General features: G+C 36.3%; 1 protein-coding gene across 1 annotated transcript; it reads right to left on the minus strand.

The window, feature by feature from the left end:
* Window positions 1–218: 218 nt before the first annotated feature.
* Window positions 219–15,342, minus strand: LOC114049434 (olfactory receptor 10R2-like). The gene is made up of 3 exons (XM_027870694.1): window positions 15,310–15,342; window positions 4,238–5,164; window positions 219–260 (listed from the first exon to the last, which is right to left on the minus strand). The coding sequence occupies exons 1-3, from the start codon at window positions 15,340–15,342 to the stop codon at window positions 219–221; spliced, it is 1,002 nt and encodes a 333-aa protein (XP_027726495.1).
* Window positions 15,343–15,574: the final 232 nt, after the last annotated feature.

Below are 15,574 nucleotides of genomic sequence, written 5' to 3' on the forward strand. Positions count from 1 at the left end.
CACCCCTTCCATTTGGTAACCTATTTGTGACTTGTTTAATTTCTATTTCTGAGACTTGGTTATTTGAAATTCTCTCTTTATTCTGTTAATCTGCGCATTTTATATTTTTGTAAATATTCATCCATTTCATCTAAGTTGTCAGTTTTATTGACATATGGTAGGGCAAAATTGTTTCTAATATTTTCCACATTTCTTCATTATTATTAATTCTTCTTTATCTATGATGCCAACAATTTGGGTTTTGTTGGTTTAAAATAAACCTAGTCATATTTATTAATTCAAGAAGGTATTTTTTGCTTTTACTTTTATTATTATCTTTTTGATTTTCAGAATTAGAATTTTGGTTTTTAGTTTGGGTTTTTTAATTTGTTAATTTTCTCATTTTTGTTACTTTTGTCATTTTGTTTTGTTTCTTTGTTTAATTGCATGCCCTAAGGACTTTGGCAGCATATCAAAAATTTTGGAATGTTCTCATTGTTGTCATTATCTTTAAAGAAGTTTTCTCTTGTTTCCATGACATTCTTTGACTCACCAGGTCTTTAGAATTTATTTAGTCCCTATTAATTTTCATTGTTTCTTCAATGGATCTTTATTGAATATATTTTTTGCATTGTCATTAGTAAAGGATATGGTTAATATTTCTCTTTTGCTGCATTTGTTCATGAAGTTTTTATGCTTTAACACATAACTACTTCTTGTAAAAGTCTCAGTAACAGCTGATAAATGTGTATACTGTTTTTCATTCCCATTCAATAATCACTAGGGTTCTATGAAATCTAATATTTTCACAATTCTGTTTCTCTATTGGGTTGAAAATATTCCTGCATCAAATTGTGTGTGTGTGTGTGTGTGTGTGTGTGTAAGTGAGAGAGAGAGACAGACAGACAGACAGACAGCTGTATCACTGCCCTCCCAACCCTTTCCTCATTTATGTAGACTTCCGCTTGTGCATCCTACTCATTCTCCCACCCTTTCTTTATCTTTCTTCCCTAGTATATCACTTTTCTGCCTCTCTTTTCCTTCTTTTTCTAAGATTATCAAAACATAACAAAACCACTCCCAGGTTCTCTGTCTTAGTTAACTGCACATATGATTCCTGATGATATTAGGGTTCTGGGGGCACACTTTATCATTTCTCTCATTAGAATGTAAACATTTTATCTTTGCTTAACTCAAAGAGGCAGCTAAGCGGCACAGTGAGTAGAGTACTCAGTCTGGAGGCAGGAAGACCTGAGTTCAAATGTGCCCTCATACACTCACTATCTATGGGATCCTGGGCAAGTCATTTCGCCTCTTTCTACCTCAGTTTCCTCAACTGTAACATATGGATAATAATAGCACCCACCTCCCATGATTGTTATGAAGCTCAAATGAGATAACATTTGTAAAGTGCTTAGCACAGTGCATAGATACAAAGTAGGTGTTTAATAAATGCTTGTTTCATTTTTTCTTTCCTTCCTTTCTTTCTTCCTTTCTTTTCTTCTTTCTTTTTTTCCTTCCTTCTTTCCTTTCTTCCTTTTTTCCACTGTTTTCTCTGGATGGTCTTCAAGTGGCATTCTGATCAACTGCATGGTCTGATAGCCTTTCCTTTGAACGGTTCCCTTTCTAGGATCCAGACCCAGATTTGGGTCTAGGTGAAACAACTGAACATTTGTCCTCTGAATGGAGATACAGTACATGGTTGTCAATCCTGGTTCTTGTTAAGGAACTAGAAGACTCTGTAAATTCAAAGTGACATCAGTTCTGGTCTGAGCCTGGAGACTAAACCTGAGAATTCAAGAAGCCACTCTGGGATTAGTTATAAAACAGTTGGCTTGGCCTTGGTCTGATGCCAAGGTTGGAATTCTTACTTCTACTGTATGGTTAGAAGTACTGGCCCACCTTTATTCCACAGTTCCACCGAACAAATAGCTTCTTTGTTCCTAGTTCTTTGCTTTACTAAAAGGTAGATATTGGACTTATCAATCTTTAACCATGGCTTATATGCCTGGGAGTGGTAACTCTAGGTCAAAATATGTGGATATTCCAGTAACTTTTTTTTCACTATAATTCTAAATTAACTTCCGGAGTGGTTGGATCAATTCTCAAGCTTTACTAGCAATACTTTGGTTCACCTACCCTTTCACAGCTCTTCTAGCACTGACTATTTGTATCTTTTGTCATCTTTGCCAGTTTACTGTGTATGAGGTCAACCTTCAAAATTATTTTGATTTTCATTTCTCTTTTTATTAGTGATTTGGAGTATTCCTTAATATGATTATTAAAAGTTTATAGTTCTTTTAGAAACTGATTGTTCATATCATTTGGTTATTCTGGAGGTTAACTCTTGGTCTTTTATGTTTGAGTTAGTTCTCAATATACATTCAATATCAAACTTCTATATGAAGATTTTTCCTCAATCAACAGTTTTGATTTTGTTTATTCAAAAACATTAAAATTTTGGCCAATCAAGATTATCTATTTTATCTTTTGTGATTACTTTTATCCCTGATTAAGCTCAGAATTCTCTTCTAGATATAGATGTGAAAGGCTTCTGATCTGGTTCTCTTCAAGATCTTTTTTTTTTAATTGGTATAACCTTTAATACTCAGGCCATATGTCCATTTTTAGTATATTCTGACATATGGCATAAACTGGGTCTAAATCTAATTTATACTGAACTGCTGTCCAGTTTTCTCAACAGTTCTTGTAAAATTGGCACTTCTTCCCCAAATAATTTACTGAACACTGGATTATTGAGATTAATTTCTTTTGACTTTTCCTCATCTAGTCTTTTCTGCTTTTCTATTTTTTAATGTGGACCAAATAGTTTTGCTTGTGTTCTGGAAGTGTTATTTCTTCCTTATTCCTACTTTTTTTCTTCTATTAGTTCACTTGTGATTCTAGGTCTTTAGTTCCTCCAAAGGAATTTTTATATAATTTTCCATTTCTATTAAATATTCCCTTCTTAGTTTGATTGGAAAAATACAAAACTTATGAATCAATTTAGGTAGGATCATCATTTTTATTACATTTTGAGGAGAACTGAAAATTCTCCCCTCAATGCAGCTTACTTGAATCATTCTTTATTTCATTGAAGAGTGTTTTGTACTTGCATCTGTACAGGTCTTGAGTGTGCCTTTGAGATTGGCTCTCAGATATTTTATTCTTTTGTTGTTGTTGTTGTTGTTGTTATTTTAAATGAAATTTCCTTTCCTATTCTTTCCTACTAGATATACAGAGATGTCATTCATTTTTGTGAGGTTATTTTGAATCTTGCTATTTTACTGAAATTTCTTAGTTAAGGCTTTCTTAGTAAACCACCTGTTTTCAATAAATGAGGATTATAGTCTTTCATCTTATGTTTATGCCTTTATTTTTTTAGTTTTATTGCTGATTGATCTAGTTGTTAATTCTCTTTCCCTTCTCTTCAAATATTTTGCATATGTGTATCTGTTTACATGTGTGGTCCCAAAAGAATGTAAGTTCCTCAGAGATGTGATCCATGCTTTTTGCTTGTCTGTTGGTTTGTTTGCTTTGTATTTGAATCTCCAGTGCTTAGCATTATGTCTTACTGACACTAAATAAATATGATAACTTGGACTTGGTTAGATTGATTAGATTGACTGGGGAAGGCAGAGAAAGAGAGAGACAGAGACAGAGACAGACAGACAGAGAGACACAGAGAGAGACAGAGAGAGGCAGAGAGACAGAGAGAGAGAGAAACAGAGACAGAGACAGAGAGAGAGAGAGAGAGATCTACTCCCAAGGTGTCTGGTGTCTGAGCAGTAGTTGGTACCGTTCCTACATATCTAGGGTCAGTTTTCCAGTAACACTTAAGGTTATGACGAGAATGCCTTTCAAAGATAACTCCAATTATAGCTGAAATAATATTTGCCCTGAGACTGCACTCCATTGACACAATGACATGTTTCACAGGAGAACTAAAATGTAACAATCACTTCTTAAAAGACCATGCTAAAATCTTTCTGAGCCTAGTGGAGGATTAGACGGTTGGACACAATTCTTCCCATAGTAGCTCTGAAAATACATGGTGAACTTTTCCCTAGTATGTTATCCTCACTGCAGTAGGAGGTCAGGGCAAAAAAATTTTACACAGGTTTGAAAAGCATCAAGACCTTATAATAGCACATAAACCAGAGCTAAGTCTATTACCAGTAGCTTTTGGATATTTGTATACAGTTCTGTAATATCTAAATTATATGTTTTTAGGAGAAAATCCTCCCCAGCTTATCACCTTCCGAATGGCCATCTGGACATCCTTGTTCCTGAGACTGTAAACCAAAGGATTCAATAAGGGAGTGATGATGGTGTAAGTCACTGTCACCAACCGATCCTTGCCAGATGTGTACCTGGATGAGGGCCTCAAGTAGACAAAAGATGCACATCCATAGTGGACCACAACCACTGTGAGGTGGGAAGCGCAGGTAGAAAAAGCTTTCTTTTTCCCTTCAGTTGATGGGATCCTTAAGATAGTTCTGACAATGAAGCCATAGATGATACAGATGAAAGTCAAGGGGACCATGAGTATCATAACCCCACCAATGAATATGATCACCTCATTGATGTAGGGGTCCCCACAGGCAAGATGAATAACAGGTGCAATGTCACAGAAGTAGTGATTGACCCTGTTGGAGTTGCAGAAGGGTAGGCTGAAGACCAAAAACGTACCCACCATTGAAATCAGAAAGCCACTCACACCACAAGTGGCTGCCATCAACTTGCATAACCACCAGCTCATGAGAATTGGGTAGCGCAGGGGGTGACAGATGGCAGTGAAGCGGTCATAACCCATCACACCCAACAACAAGCAGTTGGTGATTGCAAAACCAAGAAAGAAGAACATTTGGGTGGCACAACTGATGAACGATATTGTCCTGAGCACAGATAGGAGGTTGAGGAGCATCTTGGGTAAGATGACCAAGGTGTAGCAGGTCTCAGAGGCAGAAAGAATGCCCAAGAAGAAATACATGGGGGTGTGGAGGCTGTTCTCTAGGTGGACTGTGGTGATAATGGTGATGTTTCCACCCAGTATGACCATGTAGAGGCAGAGAATGACAGCAAAGAGAGCAAATTGCATTTCCTGAAGGTCAGAAAAGCCCAGCAACCAGAACTCAGTGACCATGGTGAGGTTCTCTAAAGGAAGCTGCCTCCAGGGAATGACCTAGAGTGAGGAAGGGGAAAAAAAGCCTCGATTCTCTGCACTGAGGAAGTTGGGGTTCATTCATTCATTCTGAACGGTCTAGGCAATTGTTTCCATCCCAGATTTCTTCGATAAATATTTCATTAGAAGGTGAAGAAGGAAGTATGGTTAAAGGAGAGTGGCTCAGAGGTCAGGGTAACATAAATTGTATTTATGGCAGAAATTATTAGGGGTATCAGTCAGAAGGATTCTAGTAAACTTGTGGACCATATTCACAAGAAATGGGCCAAGATTCTGAGAAGGCTTAAGCCATGCCATCAGAACATCAGTTGAAGCACCAAAGATGTTTTTATCTTGAAAGGAGAAGGAGGCTTGTTTGTCATACAGCCTTTGAGGAGCTAGCATGTGTCTGGAACCATAGAGGGCGTCTAATCTATGTTCTTACAACCCACAAGGATACTTCCTCTAGTATTTCTAACTGGTAGCTGTCTAATCTTTTCACATTTCCAAGGATCAGTATTTCAATACCTCCTTCAACCCCCAAGGTAGCCCATTAAATTTTTACACAGGTTGAAGTTTTAGGAAATTCAGTCTTAACTAGTCTAAAAAAAAATCTTTCTATAACCTCCAACTACTGGTAACAGTTCTCTCTGTTAAATCCTAATTACTATTTCCTATTTACAGTTAAGATATCTCCCCATCCTCAACAAAACATCAGTGTCATTTCCTTCGGAGTTCTTTTTATTATCTTTCACATAGAATCCTGTCAAATCATTTTCAAAAGTTCAAATAAATAATATTCAGGAGCTCTCCCTAGAAATATGCTTACAAATTCCTAAGAACAATCATAGATTTTTTTCAGCTGGATGGTGCAATGCATAGAGTACTAGACCTGGAGTCAGGAAGGCCTGAGCTCAAATCCAGCCTCAGATTCTTAATAGCTGTGTGACCCTGGGTATGTCACTTAAATTCTGTTTGCTTCAGTTTCCTCAATGATAAAATGGAAATCATAACAGCATCTATCTCACGAGGTCTGTAAAGCGTTTAGCACAGTGCTTGACATATAATAGATGCTTTATAAATGCTTGTTCCCTTCTCTTCCCCATGCATTAACCATGTTGACTTTTCCCCAACAGATTATGCTTCAGTATACAATGATAATATATGTTTATCAATTCCTGACTTCTATCATAGTTCACTACAGTCTGTAATTCCCAAGGTCTCCACTGAATCTTTATCTTGGATGAAGGCAAGGAGAAGTCCTAGAGGTTATCTGATAGTCCTGCAACAAAATGGAGACTGCTAACAGCAGGTTACTCATTTTAGGCAGTGGCTTCACAGTTTTACCCTGACTTCATATTGATACCATCTTGTCCAGAGTATTTCTCCACATCTGCCCTATAGTTGAGGTTTGGGATATTCTCTTGACTGTTGTAATTTCAAAAGAAATTTAGGACTGCTAAGAAGACAATAAAATTAAAGAAAAGGAATTAGGCTCCCATAACTAGAGCTAAAAAAAATAAAAACAAAACCAAGAAAAATTAAAAAAAGAAAAAAAATTGTGCCCAACATCACACAGGTAATAAGTGGCAGAGATGGAATTGAAACCTAAGACCTCTGACTCCAAATCCAGCAATCTTTCCTCTATACCAAGGCTTCTTAAACTTTTTCCACTCATGATTTTGCATTTCGGCAGTGTTTCATCTGTATTGCGTGGCCTGAGGGCATGCACAGTGCAAAGTGTGCATGTTGTGAGTTCATAACCAAGGCTTCAGTGAAGTTACATTATGCAACATGGGCAAGAGCTCCCAGAAACACTTCAGATTCATAATGCATTTGATTTTGAATTAATTTTTGGTAGTCACATATTCAGAAACCTTTCACTGTTGCCAAAATTTTTGCGACTCCATATGGGGTCATGATCCACTGTTTAAGAATCACTGCTTTATACCATGCCAGCACCAAATTAATGAGGTTTAGAAAAATGTAAAATAGAAAAGAATTGAATGATTATATTTCAATTATTCAAGAAAATTTCCCAGAATATCATAAAAGCTAAATAACAAATACGCATCTTACACTTAACTGCAAAAATTATTTTTCTTAAAGTATAGGTATGTCCATGACCATTTACTTAGAATAAAACTCTATTTTGTGTGTGTAGTGTGTCCTTCATTCTAGAAGAGGATCATGACATCAGGGAGATGATGACATGACTTGCAATTTATTGCCTCTATTACCTCCAAGATTAAACACAATGTCCTCTGCTTGGCATTTAAAACCCTTCGTAACCTAGCCCCTTCCTACCTTTCAAGTTTCCTTATACATTCTTCTTTTTCTTACATCTATGACCAGCTACAGTGGCCTCTTTGATGTTCTTCAGACAAAACACTGCTTTAGTGTTGCTTTTTCCTCATGGCTAGGATGTACTCCTTCTTCATCTCCACCTCACTTTTCTGACTTTCTTCAAGAGTCAACTCAAATCTTACCTTTTGCAGGAGGCCTTTTCAGAGCTCCTCCCTGCTAGTGCCTTCCTCTTCGAGAATCTTTTTCATCTAACCTGTATGCATCTCGTTGTCCACCCCACTATTTTCATGTTGCTTCACCCATTAGAATATGAGCTCTTTGAAGGCAAGGACTATTTTGTTTTGTTTTCCTTTTACTTTCTTTGTATCTCCAGCATTTGGCACAGTGCCTAACATATAATAAACACTTAATAGATACTTGTTGACTGAAAAACAAATGCAATCCACAAAACTCTAACCACTGAAGTTCACAGAAACTTAAAATTCAATTCACTGCAGTACATCATCAAACTATGACGAACTACAATGAGAAAGAAAATTCTTAAAGCCACTAGAATAAGAGATTATATATATATATGTGTCTGTGCACATAGATGCACATATATAATCTACATATCTTACATATCATTTATGTTATACATCTAATCTATGTTATATTGAGCTATTTTATTTATATGCTACATATATACACATAGACACATGTATAAGCTATCTATATATCTTAGATATAATCTATCTATATTATATATCTAATCTATCTATATGTATATAGATTATATATAATATATAGGTATTCTTATTTATATACTACATATATACACACATAGGCATGTAAGCTACCTATATATTTTATATATCATCTGTCCATATTACATATCTTATCTACCTATATACAGATTATATGTAATATATGTACATGTATACATAGATTATATGTGATACATTGATTTTATTTATATACTACATATACACAATAGTCACATACATATAAACTATCTATATGTCTTACATTTCATCTATCTATATTACATATCCAATCTATCTAGATTATATATACACTATATGTAATATACAGAGAGATTATCTATATATTATATATATGCATATAGACACATATATTATATATCAATTATCTATATGTCTTATATATCATCTACATTACATATCTAATTTATCTATAAATGCATATAGACTATATATAATATAAAGAGAAATTTTATTTATATACAATAAAAAATCAAATTTCACAGACTTTTTTCTGAAAAAATAGAAATACCTGCTGATAGTATAATATAAAATATATAAAAATTTTAAATGTGGGTCCCTTAAACCCACCCCTCTCTTAACCTTCCCTATTTCTGTCAAGACCATTACAAGGTTTGCAACCATGGAGCTGCGGCTCTCCTACACTCTTCATTCTCCTTCACTCCACATAGCCAATCATTTGCCAAGTTCTGTCGATTGTAACCCACAACACCTCTCCCCATCTTCCCTTTCTCTCTACTCATAGTGATTACTGTAGCTTATACCCTCACCGCCTTTCATTGGGACTATTATAATAACCTCTTAATTGGTCTTCCTTCCTCAAGGGTTTCCATGTTCAATCCATTCTCTCCATGGTTTTCCAATTGATAATCCTAAAGCATGGCCCTGACCATGTTGCTCCCCTGCTCACAAAGCCTCAGTGGTTTTCTATTGCCTCAGCAATAAAATACATGCTCCTCTTTGGCAGTTAAAGCCCTTCACAATCTGATTCCAATCTGTCTTCTTAGGTTGATGTCACATTACTCCTCCTCATGTACTCTATACACCAAATAGATATAGGAAATCAGTGTTTCACCAACTAAAGATTATAAAACTTTCAGAGAAAGGAATAAAAACTCTTGTAAAAGTTATATAGGCATTTGACAGAAAAAAATGGATTTAGAGCCACAACTCAAAATATTTCCTTCTGATAACAATAACATGAGCGCAAAATAAATTATTAAAATGGAAGAAAAATAATAGTTTTATTTCATTTGTGGAGAGTTAGAAAACATTTTGTCTATAAAATGTATAAAAATTGCTGGCAGAATAAATGAATTTAATATATGTGAGAAAAAAAGATGTCGTGCAGCAAAATAAATATAACCAAATTTAAAAAAAAAACATGTTGGAAATTATTATAATAAAGTTATCTGATAAAAATCTGACAGCTTGGTTCTATAAAGATGATAAAAATTAAAACAGTAATTTCACATTGGATAAATGGTCACAAAATATGAACATGTAATTTTCAAAAGTGGGAATATACATTAGTCATTTAAAGTTATTTAAACTGTCTTAAAATCGTAAATGTGAATTAAAACAACTCTGAAGTACTATATTAAACACATCAAATTGTCCAACCAAAAGTTTAAAATAGCAGTCATGAAAATTGGTGAGGCTGTGGAGAAGCAGGTGGTCTATCACATCACATATCATAGCAGTGGAGAAAGGAATAGGAATCAATGATTCCATTAGTGTAGGAAAGAGCCCAGTAAAGAAAGCTCCCTCTAGTGATGCAGACTGGTATTTCCTCTGCAATTCATAATCTTGGAGAGTACTGAGAGATTAAGCTATTTGTCTAGAGTCACACAATCAGTTATGTGTCAAAGACAGGGTTTGAACCTAGGTCTTTGTGGCTTTAAAGCAGTTCAATACCTGTAGCATAATAGGATCACAAAAAGGTGATCTTTTTGGAGGGCAATACAACTGTACAACAACTTACAAAATTGATTGTATCTCTGCATCCAATGATCCTATTACTGGGACTACATTCTAAGGATGTTAGTAAAGCTCCAGCATAGGATCTGGGTTTGCTACTGCTGTTGTTTTTGGTGGTAGTGTTGCTGCTGCTGGGGGTGTTAATGGCGGTGGTATCGATATTCCCTTTCTTATTTCAGACCAAAATTCCTCTCTAGTTTAGAAAGTAATTTCGAAAGTTGCTGTACAGAAAGACCTGAGTTCAAATTTAGCCTCAGACACTTGACACTTACTAGCTGTGTGACCGTGGGCAAGTCACTTAACCCTGACTGCCTCACTCCCCCAAAAAAGTTTCTGTAGTCAAAATTTCTTCATCCTATGGGCAGACTTTTGATTAGAAAGGTTAGTCCTAAGATAATAAACATGCAGTCCATCATTTAATTTTTACTTGAAGCAACTCTAACTTCGTAGATTCTATCAGAGATTGTGAAACTTCTGAGAACAAAGGTCACTTCCAGGCTGCAATGAGATAAATGACGGGTATTTCATTGGAGGTGAAGTTAGGAAAGGAAGTTATTAAAAGGGGAGGGAAACTCTTATCTGTCCAAAAATGTACATGGCTGCTTTTTTTTAATAATAAAAAATTATCAATAGTTGACATGTTAAAAGACTAAACAGTAGTGTTGCATCAAAGTAATAGACTATTATCTACTATTAAAGTGACAAATATAGAGGATATAGATAAATATGTTAAGATTTATGCATCTGGACTATTGCAATAGTCTGCTGGTGGGTCTGTTTGGCTCAAGTCTTTCCACACTCCAATCCATCTTCCATTCAACCAAAAAGTGGTTTTCCTAAAGCACAAATCCAACCATCTCAATCCCCCTATTCAATAAATTCCAGTGGCCCCTATTGCCTCCAAGAGCAAATACAAAACATTCTGTTTGGCATTTAAAATTCTTCCTAACTTGGCCCCCTCCTACCTTCCCAATCTACTTATACTCCTCCCCCCCGCCCAAATACTCTTTGATCAGTGACTGTAGCCTCCTGGCTATGTCACAAATAGGACACTTTATCTTTCTGTTCTGGGCACTTTCTCTGGCCGTCTCCCATGCCTTGAATGCTCTTTCTTCTCAACTCCTCCTACCAAGTTCATTAGCTTCTATTGAAGTCTCAACTAAAAATCTCATCTTTTACAGTAAATCTTTTCAAACTCCTCTTAATTCTAGTGCTTTCCTTCTATTAATTGTTTCCTATTTATCCTATATATAGCTTGTTTTGTATATATTTGTTTGCATGTTGTCTCCACTATTAGTAGCAAGCCTCTTGAAAGCAGGGGCAGTCTTTTTGCCACTTTTTATATCCCAGCACTTAGCATAGTGCCTGACACATAATAAATGTATACTGATCAATTGATTCTCTACTAATTTATTTAAAGGGCTTCATATTGTTGGCTTTGAGTTCCATTAAAAGTTGTTTTTTGTGTTTTGTTTTTTACTTTGGAAGCAATGGGGGTTAGGTGACTTGCCTAGGGTCACACAACTAGCTAGTGAGTGTTTGAGGCCAGATTTGAACTCAGGTCCTCCTGACTCCAGGTCCAGTGCTCTATCCACTCTCACCTAGCTGCCCCTAAAACTGTTTTAAAAACAGAAGTTCTTTCTGCTTTCTAAAATTCTCTTGCTGTTTTGGGGCAACTTTCAGCAAAGTTTTAGAGTGGTGATCTTTATTTTTGGTCCCCACTTCATCTTTTTATGCCCTTATCCCCTTATAATTTACAACATTAATGTACCATTTTGCAGTAGTGGATTTCCAGGTGCTTTCTAGAATCTTACAATGTTAGAATTGAATGAGATCTTAGAGATTTTCTAGACCAATCTTTCCCAAAACCTTAAATTTCTTTTATTGCATTCCCAGGATGTAGATTCTATATGCACACTTCCAGTGACAAGAAGCTCAGTACCCCATGAAGCAAAATAATCCATTTTTACATAGTTTTCATAGTTAGGAACTTCTTCCTTATATTGAGTTAAATTATGTCTACACCTTCTACCCCTTAGTTTAAATTGTACCTTCTATGGTCAAGCTATGAGAGTATCAACTCTCTTCTCTGTAATAGCTCTTCAAATAGTAGAGTACAGTTATCACCACCCAACCTCACCCCTAACACTGTTCTCTTCTCTAGGCTAAACATCCCCAGTTCCTTCCATTCAATGCACAGAATAAAAAAAAAATCTCATAACTGTATTGGACCAGAAACTGACCAAGAATCCTCACAATAGCATTCTATAAATGTAAGTTACCAACTTCTACTTTAAGTCTTCCCGTGAGGGGGAACTCATTACTTCCTGAGGAAGTCCGTTGCACTATGATACAGTCCTAATTGTTGGGAAAGTGTTTTTTAAATTACAGCAAGACTAAATCCGCCTCCTTGAAATTTTCATCCATTTTGCAGTTTTATCTTCTAGAATCAATCAAGACAAGTTGAACCTGTCTTCCACCTTATAGCTCTGCTAATTCTTGAAGAATATTATTTTAGCATGTTGGACTTACTTCATTATACATCTTAATCTGTAGTCTCCATAATGCTGCCCATTGATGTCTGACAATTTTTCTTCTCATGGAAGATGTTCCTTCCTTATATCTCTCCTTATGAAAATGCCACTTTTTCAAGACCCACTTGTAATGCTACCTCTTCCACAAGGCCATTGTTCAACTTTCTAACAGAGAGTTCCTCTTCCAAACTCCAAAAATACTTTGTTAGCACATCTTTCATAGCATTTACTGCTATTTCATACTGCATATAATCTCTCCTACTGAATTTTAAGCAGTGATTATGTCTTCTCTATCTTTGTATTTCCAATGGATAACACTCAGAAATATTGTTGAATGAATGAATGGATTTTTGTATTTTGAAAAGAAGACCCCTGGATAGGTCAGTACCTCGTCCAAAGCATGGAACAAAATGTTAGAATTTTAGGCCACATGGCATCCAAGCATATGGAGAGGGGTCAGGTATTTTGGGGAGTAGGGACCTTTCTAGGACTACTCAAAACCCACCACAAAAGATAGTTCCTAATTTACATCCTAATTTACTGGAATTCCTGTTCTCAATTGAGCTGTTTTCTTTTTCCACCTTTCCTCAGCAATAACTTTTTCCTATTTTGCCAATTGGACATGCAAGGCTTTTTCTCCCAATTTGGTCTTCTGATGCTTATAGACTCTTGTAGAGTACACTGTTTGCCAGAATTGTGGTTTTATTGGCCTAAGGAACTCCTCTACCAAAGCAGATCAACAACTCTTCTGCTATTTCTTATGTGTTGGGGAGTTGCCTGGAGGCACTGAGAGGTTAAGTGACTCGTCCCTAGTCAAATGTCCAGTATGTGTCAGTGGTAAGACTTGAATCCATATCTTTCTGACTCAGAAGCTGGTCCTCTATTCATTTTGCAATGCCTCCTCAGTTGATTTGAACAAATAATGCCTCTCTCTTTTCATTGGCATCCATATTTTTACCGGTACCTCTCTTGGATTTATTGAGAGACAATCTGTTATAGTGGAATAGGGATTGGAATCATGAGATTTGGGGTTGGATACCCACCCTGCCGTTTATTAACTATGTGACCAGTTTACTCATCTGTAAGATATGAGTGATGATGCTTACACTACATGCCTCACCAAAGTTTATACTTTTGGTAAAGAAGGGGAGAGCGACTGAAGCTACAATTTCATTGAAACATAGATGTCCCAAATGAAAAGTTATTATCTCTACCAATATGGATCAGCATCTTTTCTGTAACATACATTTTTGGGAAGTTGCCTAGAGCGTGGAGAGATTAAGTGACTTGGCCCAGGGTGCCCCTGCAGTTAGTGTGAGAGGCAGGACTTCATCCCAAGCATTCCAGAGTCAGAGCTCAGCTCTTCATCCACTATGCTATGAATGACTCTCAGTAAAAGAAACACTCTATAAATATTGTCAATTGAACCTATTACTATTATTCTAGGTTTGCCTTTTCTCACCAACATACAAAACTTAGTCCCATTGGGATGATTATTATAAGGTGGCTCACAATAGCGAATTCCTTTACCAGATTCTATTCATTAATCAGGATGAAGAGCAGCATGTATCTTTTCCTTGTGGGATCCATTCCTGATTATTCTAAGTAGCAGTCAAGCACCATATGAAGACTTACTAAAAGGCAAGGAGATGTAGTGGAAAGGATGCTGAATCTGGAGCAAACAGACAAATCTGAATCTTAGGTCTGCTTCTTATTAGCTATGTGACCTTGATGTAATCTCTTAAGCACTCTCTACCTCAGTTTCCCCATTTACAAAATGAGTTTGTTGCACTAGATGATCTCTATAGTATCTTCTATCTGTCTGGCTTACCCACTCCTTTCCTTGTTTGGTATGTAGGGTGATGATGCTAATCTAGGTGGAGAGAACCAAAGACTCTCTTTCCTTGTCTTCTGAGATAATGGTATAAAACACTCTACACGCTGCATGGCACAAAGTAGGTGCTTAATAATTGCTTGTTTCTTTGCTTCCTTCCTTCTTTCATTTTTTCCTTCTTTCCTTCCTTCATTTTTCCTTCCTTCCTTTGATAACCAGTTCCATATATAGGAGATATATTTGTTCAAGTACATTATAAACTCTCTAGGTCTTCTATTTCCTTTGTTTCTCCCACCATTAACCCCAATACTCGATAATAAGAATGCCTTCCTTGTACAGATATAGTACTTGACAGATTTTTCAAAGTATTTTCAAATCCATTAACTGATTGGATTCTTGTAACAATCCTACTGGGTTTACAATACAAGTGTTATTTCCCCCAATGTACAGATAGGGAAATTGAAGCCCTAAGAAGCTCTTGCCTAAGTCACTTGCCTAAGCTTAGGTATCTGGGCAGTAGGTAATAGGCATAAACAGTTTCTGCACTCCCAGTTCTATGCTCTTTCCACTTCCATCTCAAGCTGGGACCAGAGTTATTTATTGAGTTAGCATGACCCCACTGTGTTCTGTGCCCAAAGAGAATAAAATCCATGCTGCTGTTGGCTGAAGGACCAAATGACTGACTGAGAGACAGTTTGATGCATCGGGTACTACCATGATTTTCCTCATCCCAGTGGGCTCCCTTACCTCATCAGTGATCTGATTCTTCATTTCTGACATTGAGTCTGCAGTAGATTCATTCCCAGATTTAGACAGGAAGGTAGAATCCAAGGACAGCAAGGCTTTCTAGATCAAAACAGTCATGTTACAAACTTACTTCACCATTATTTTCTTGGACTTTTTGCTTTTTTCAATTACACATTAGATTGAGGCCACTTCCCTTTGGCATTAAAGAGTGGCAACAGTAGAGAATTACTGGGGAAAATGCATTTCACAGAAGAAGTTTGAATAA

This window comes from Vombatus ursinus, unplaced genomic scaffold (genome assembly GCF_900497805.2).
Source record: "Vombatus ursinus unplaced genomic scaffold, bare-nosed wombat genome assembly UNPS02014798.1, whole genome shotgun sequence".
Lineage (NCBI taxonomy): Eukaryota > Metazoa > Chordata > Mammalia > Diprotodontia > Vombatidae > Vombatus > Vombatus ursinus.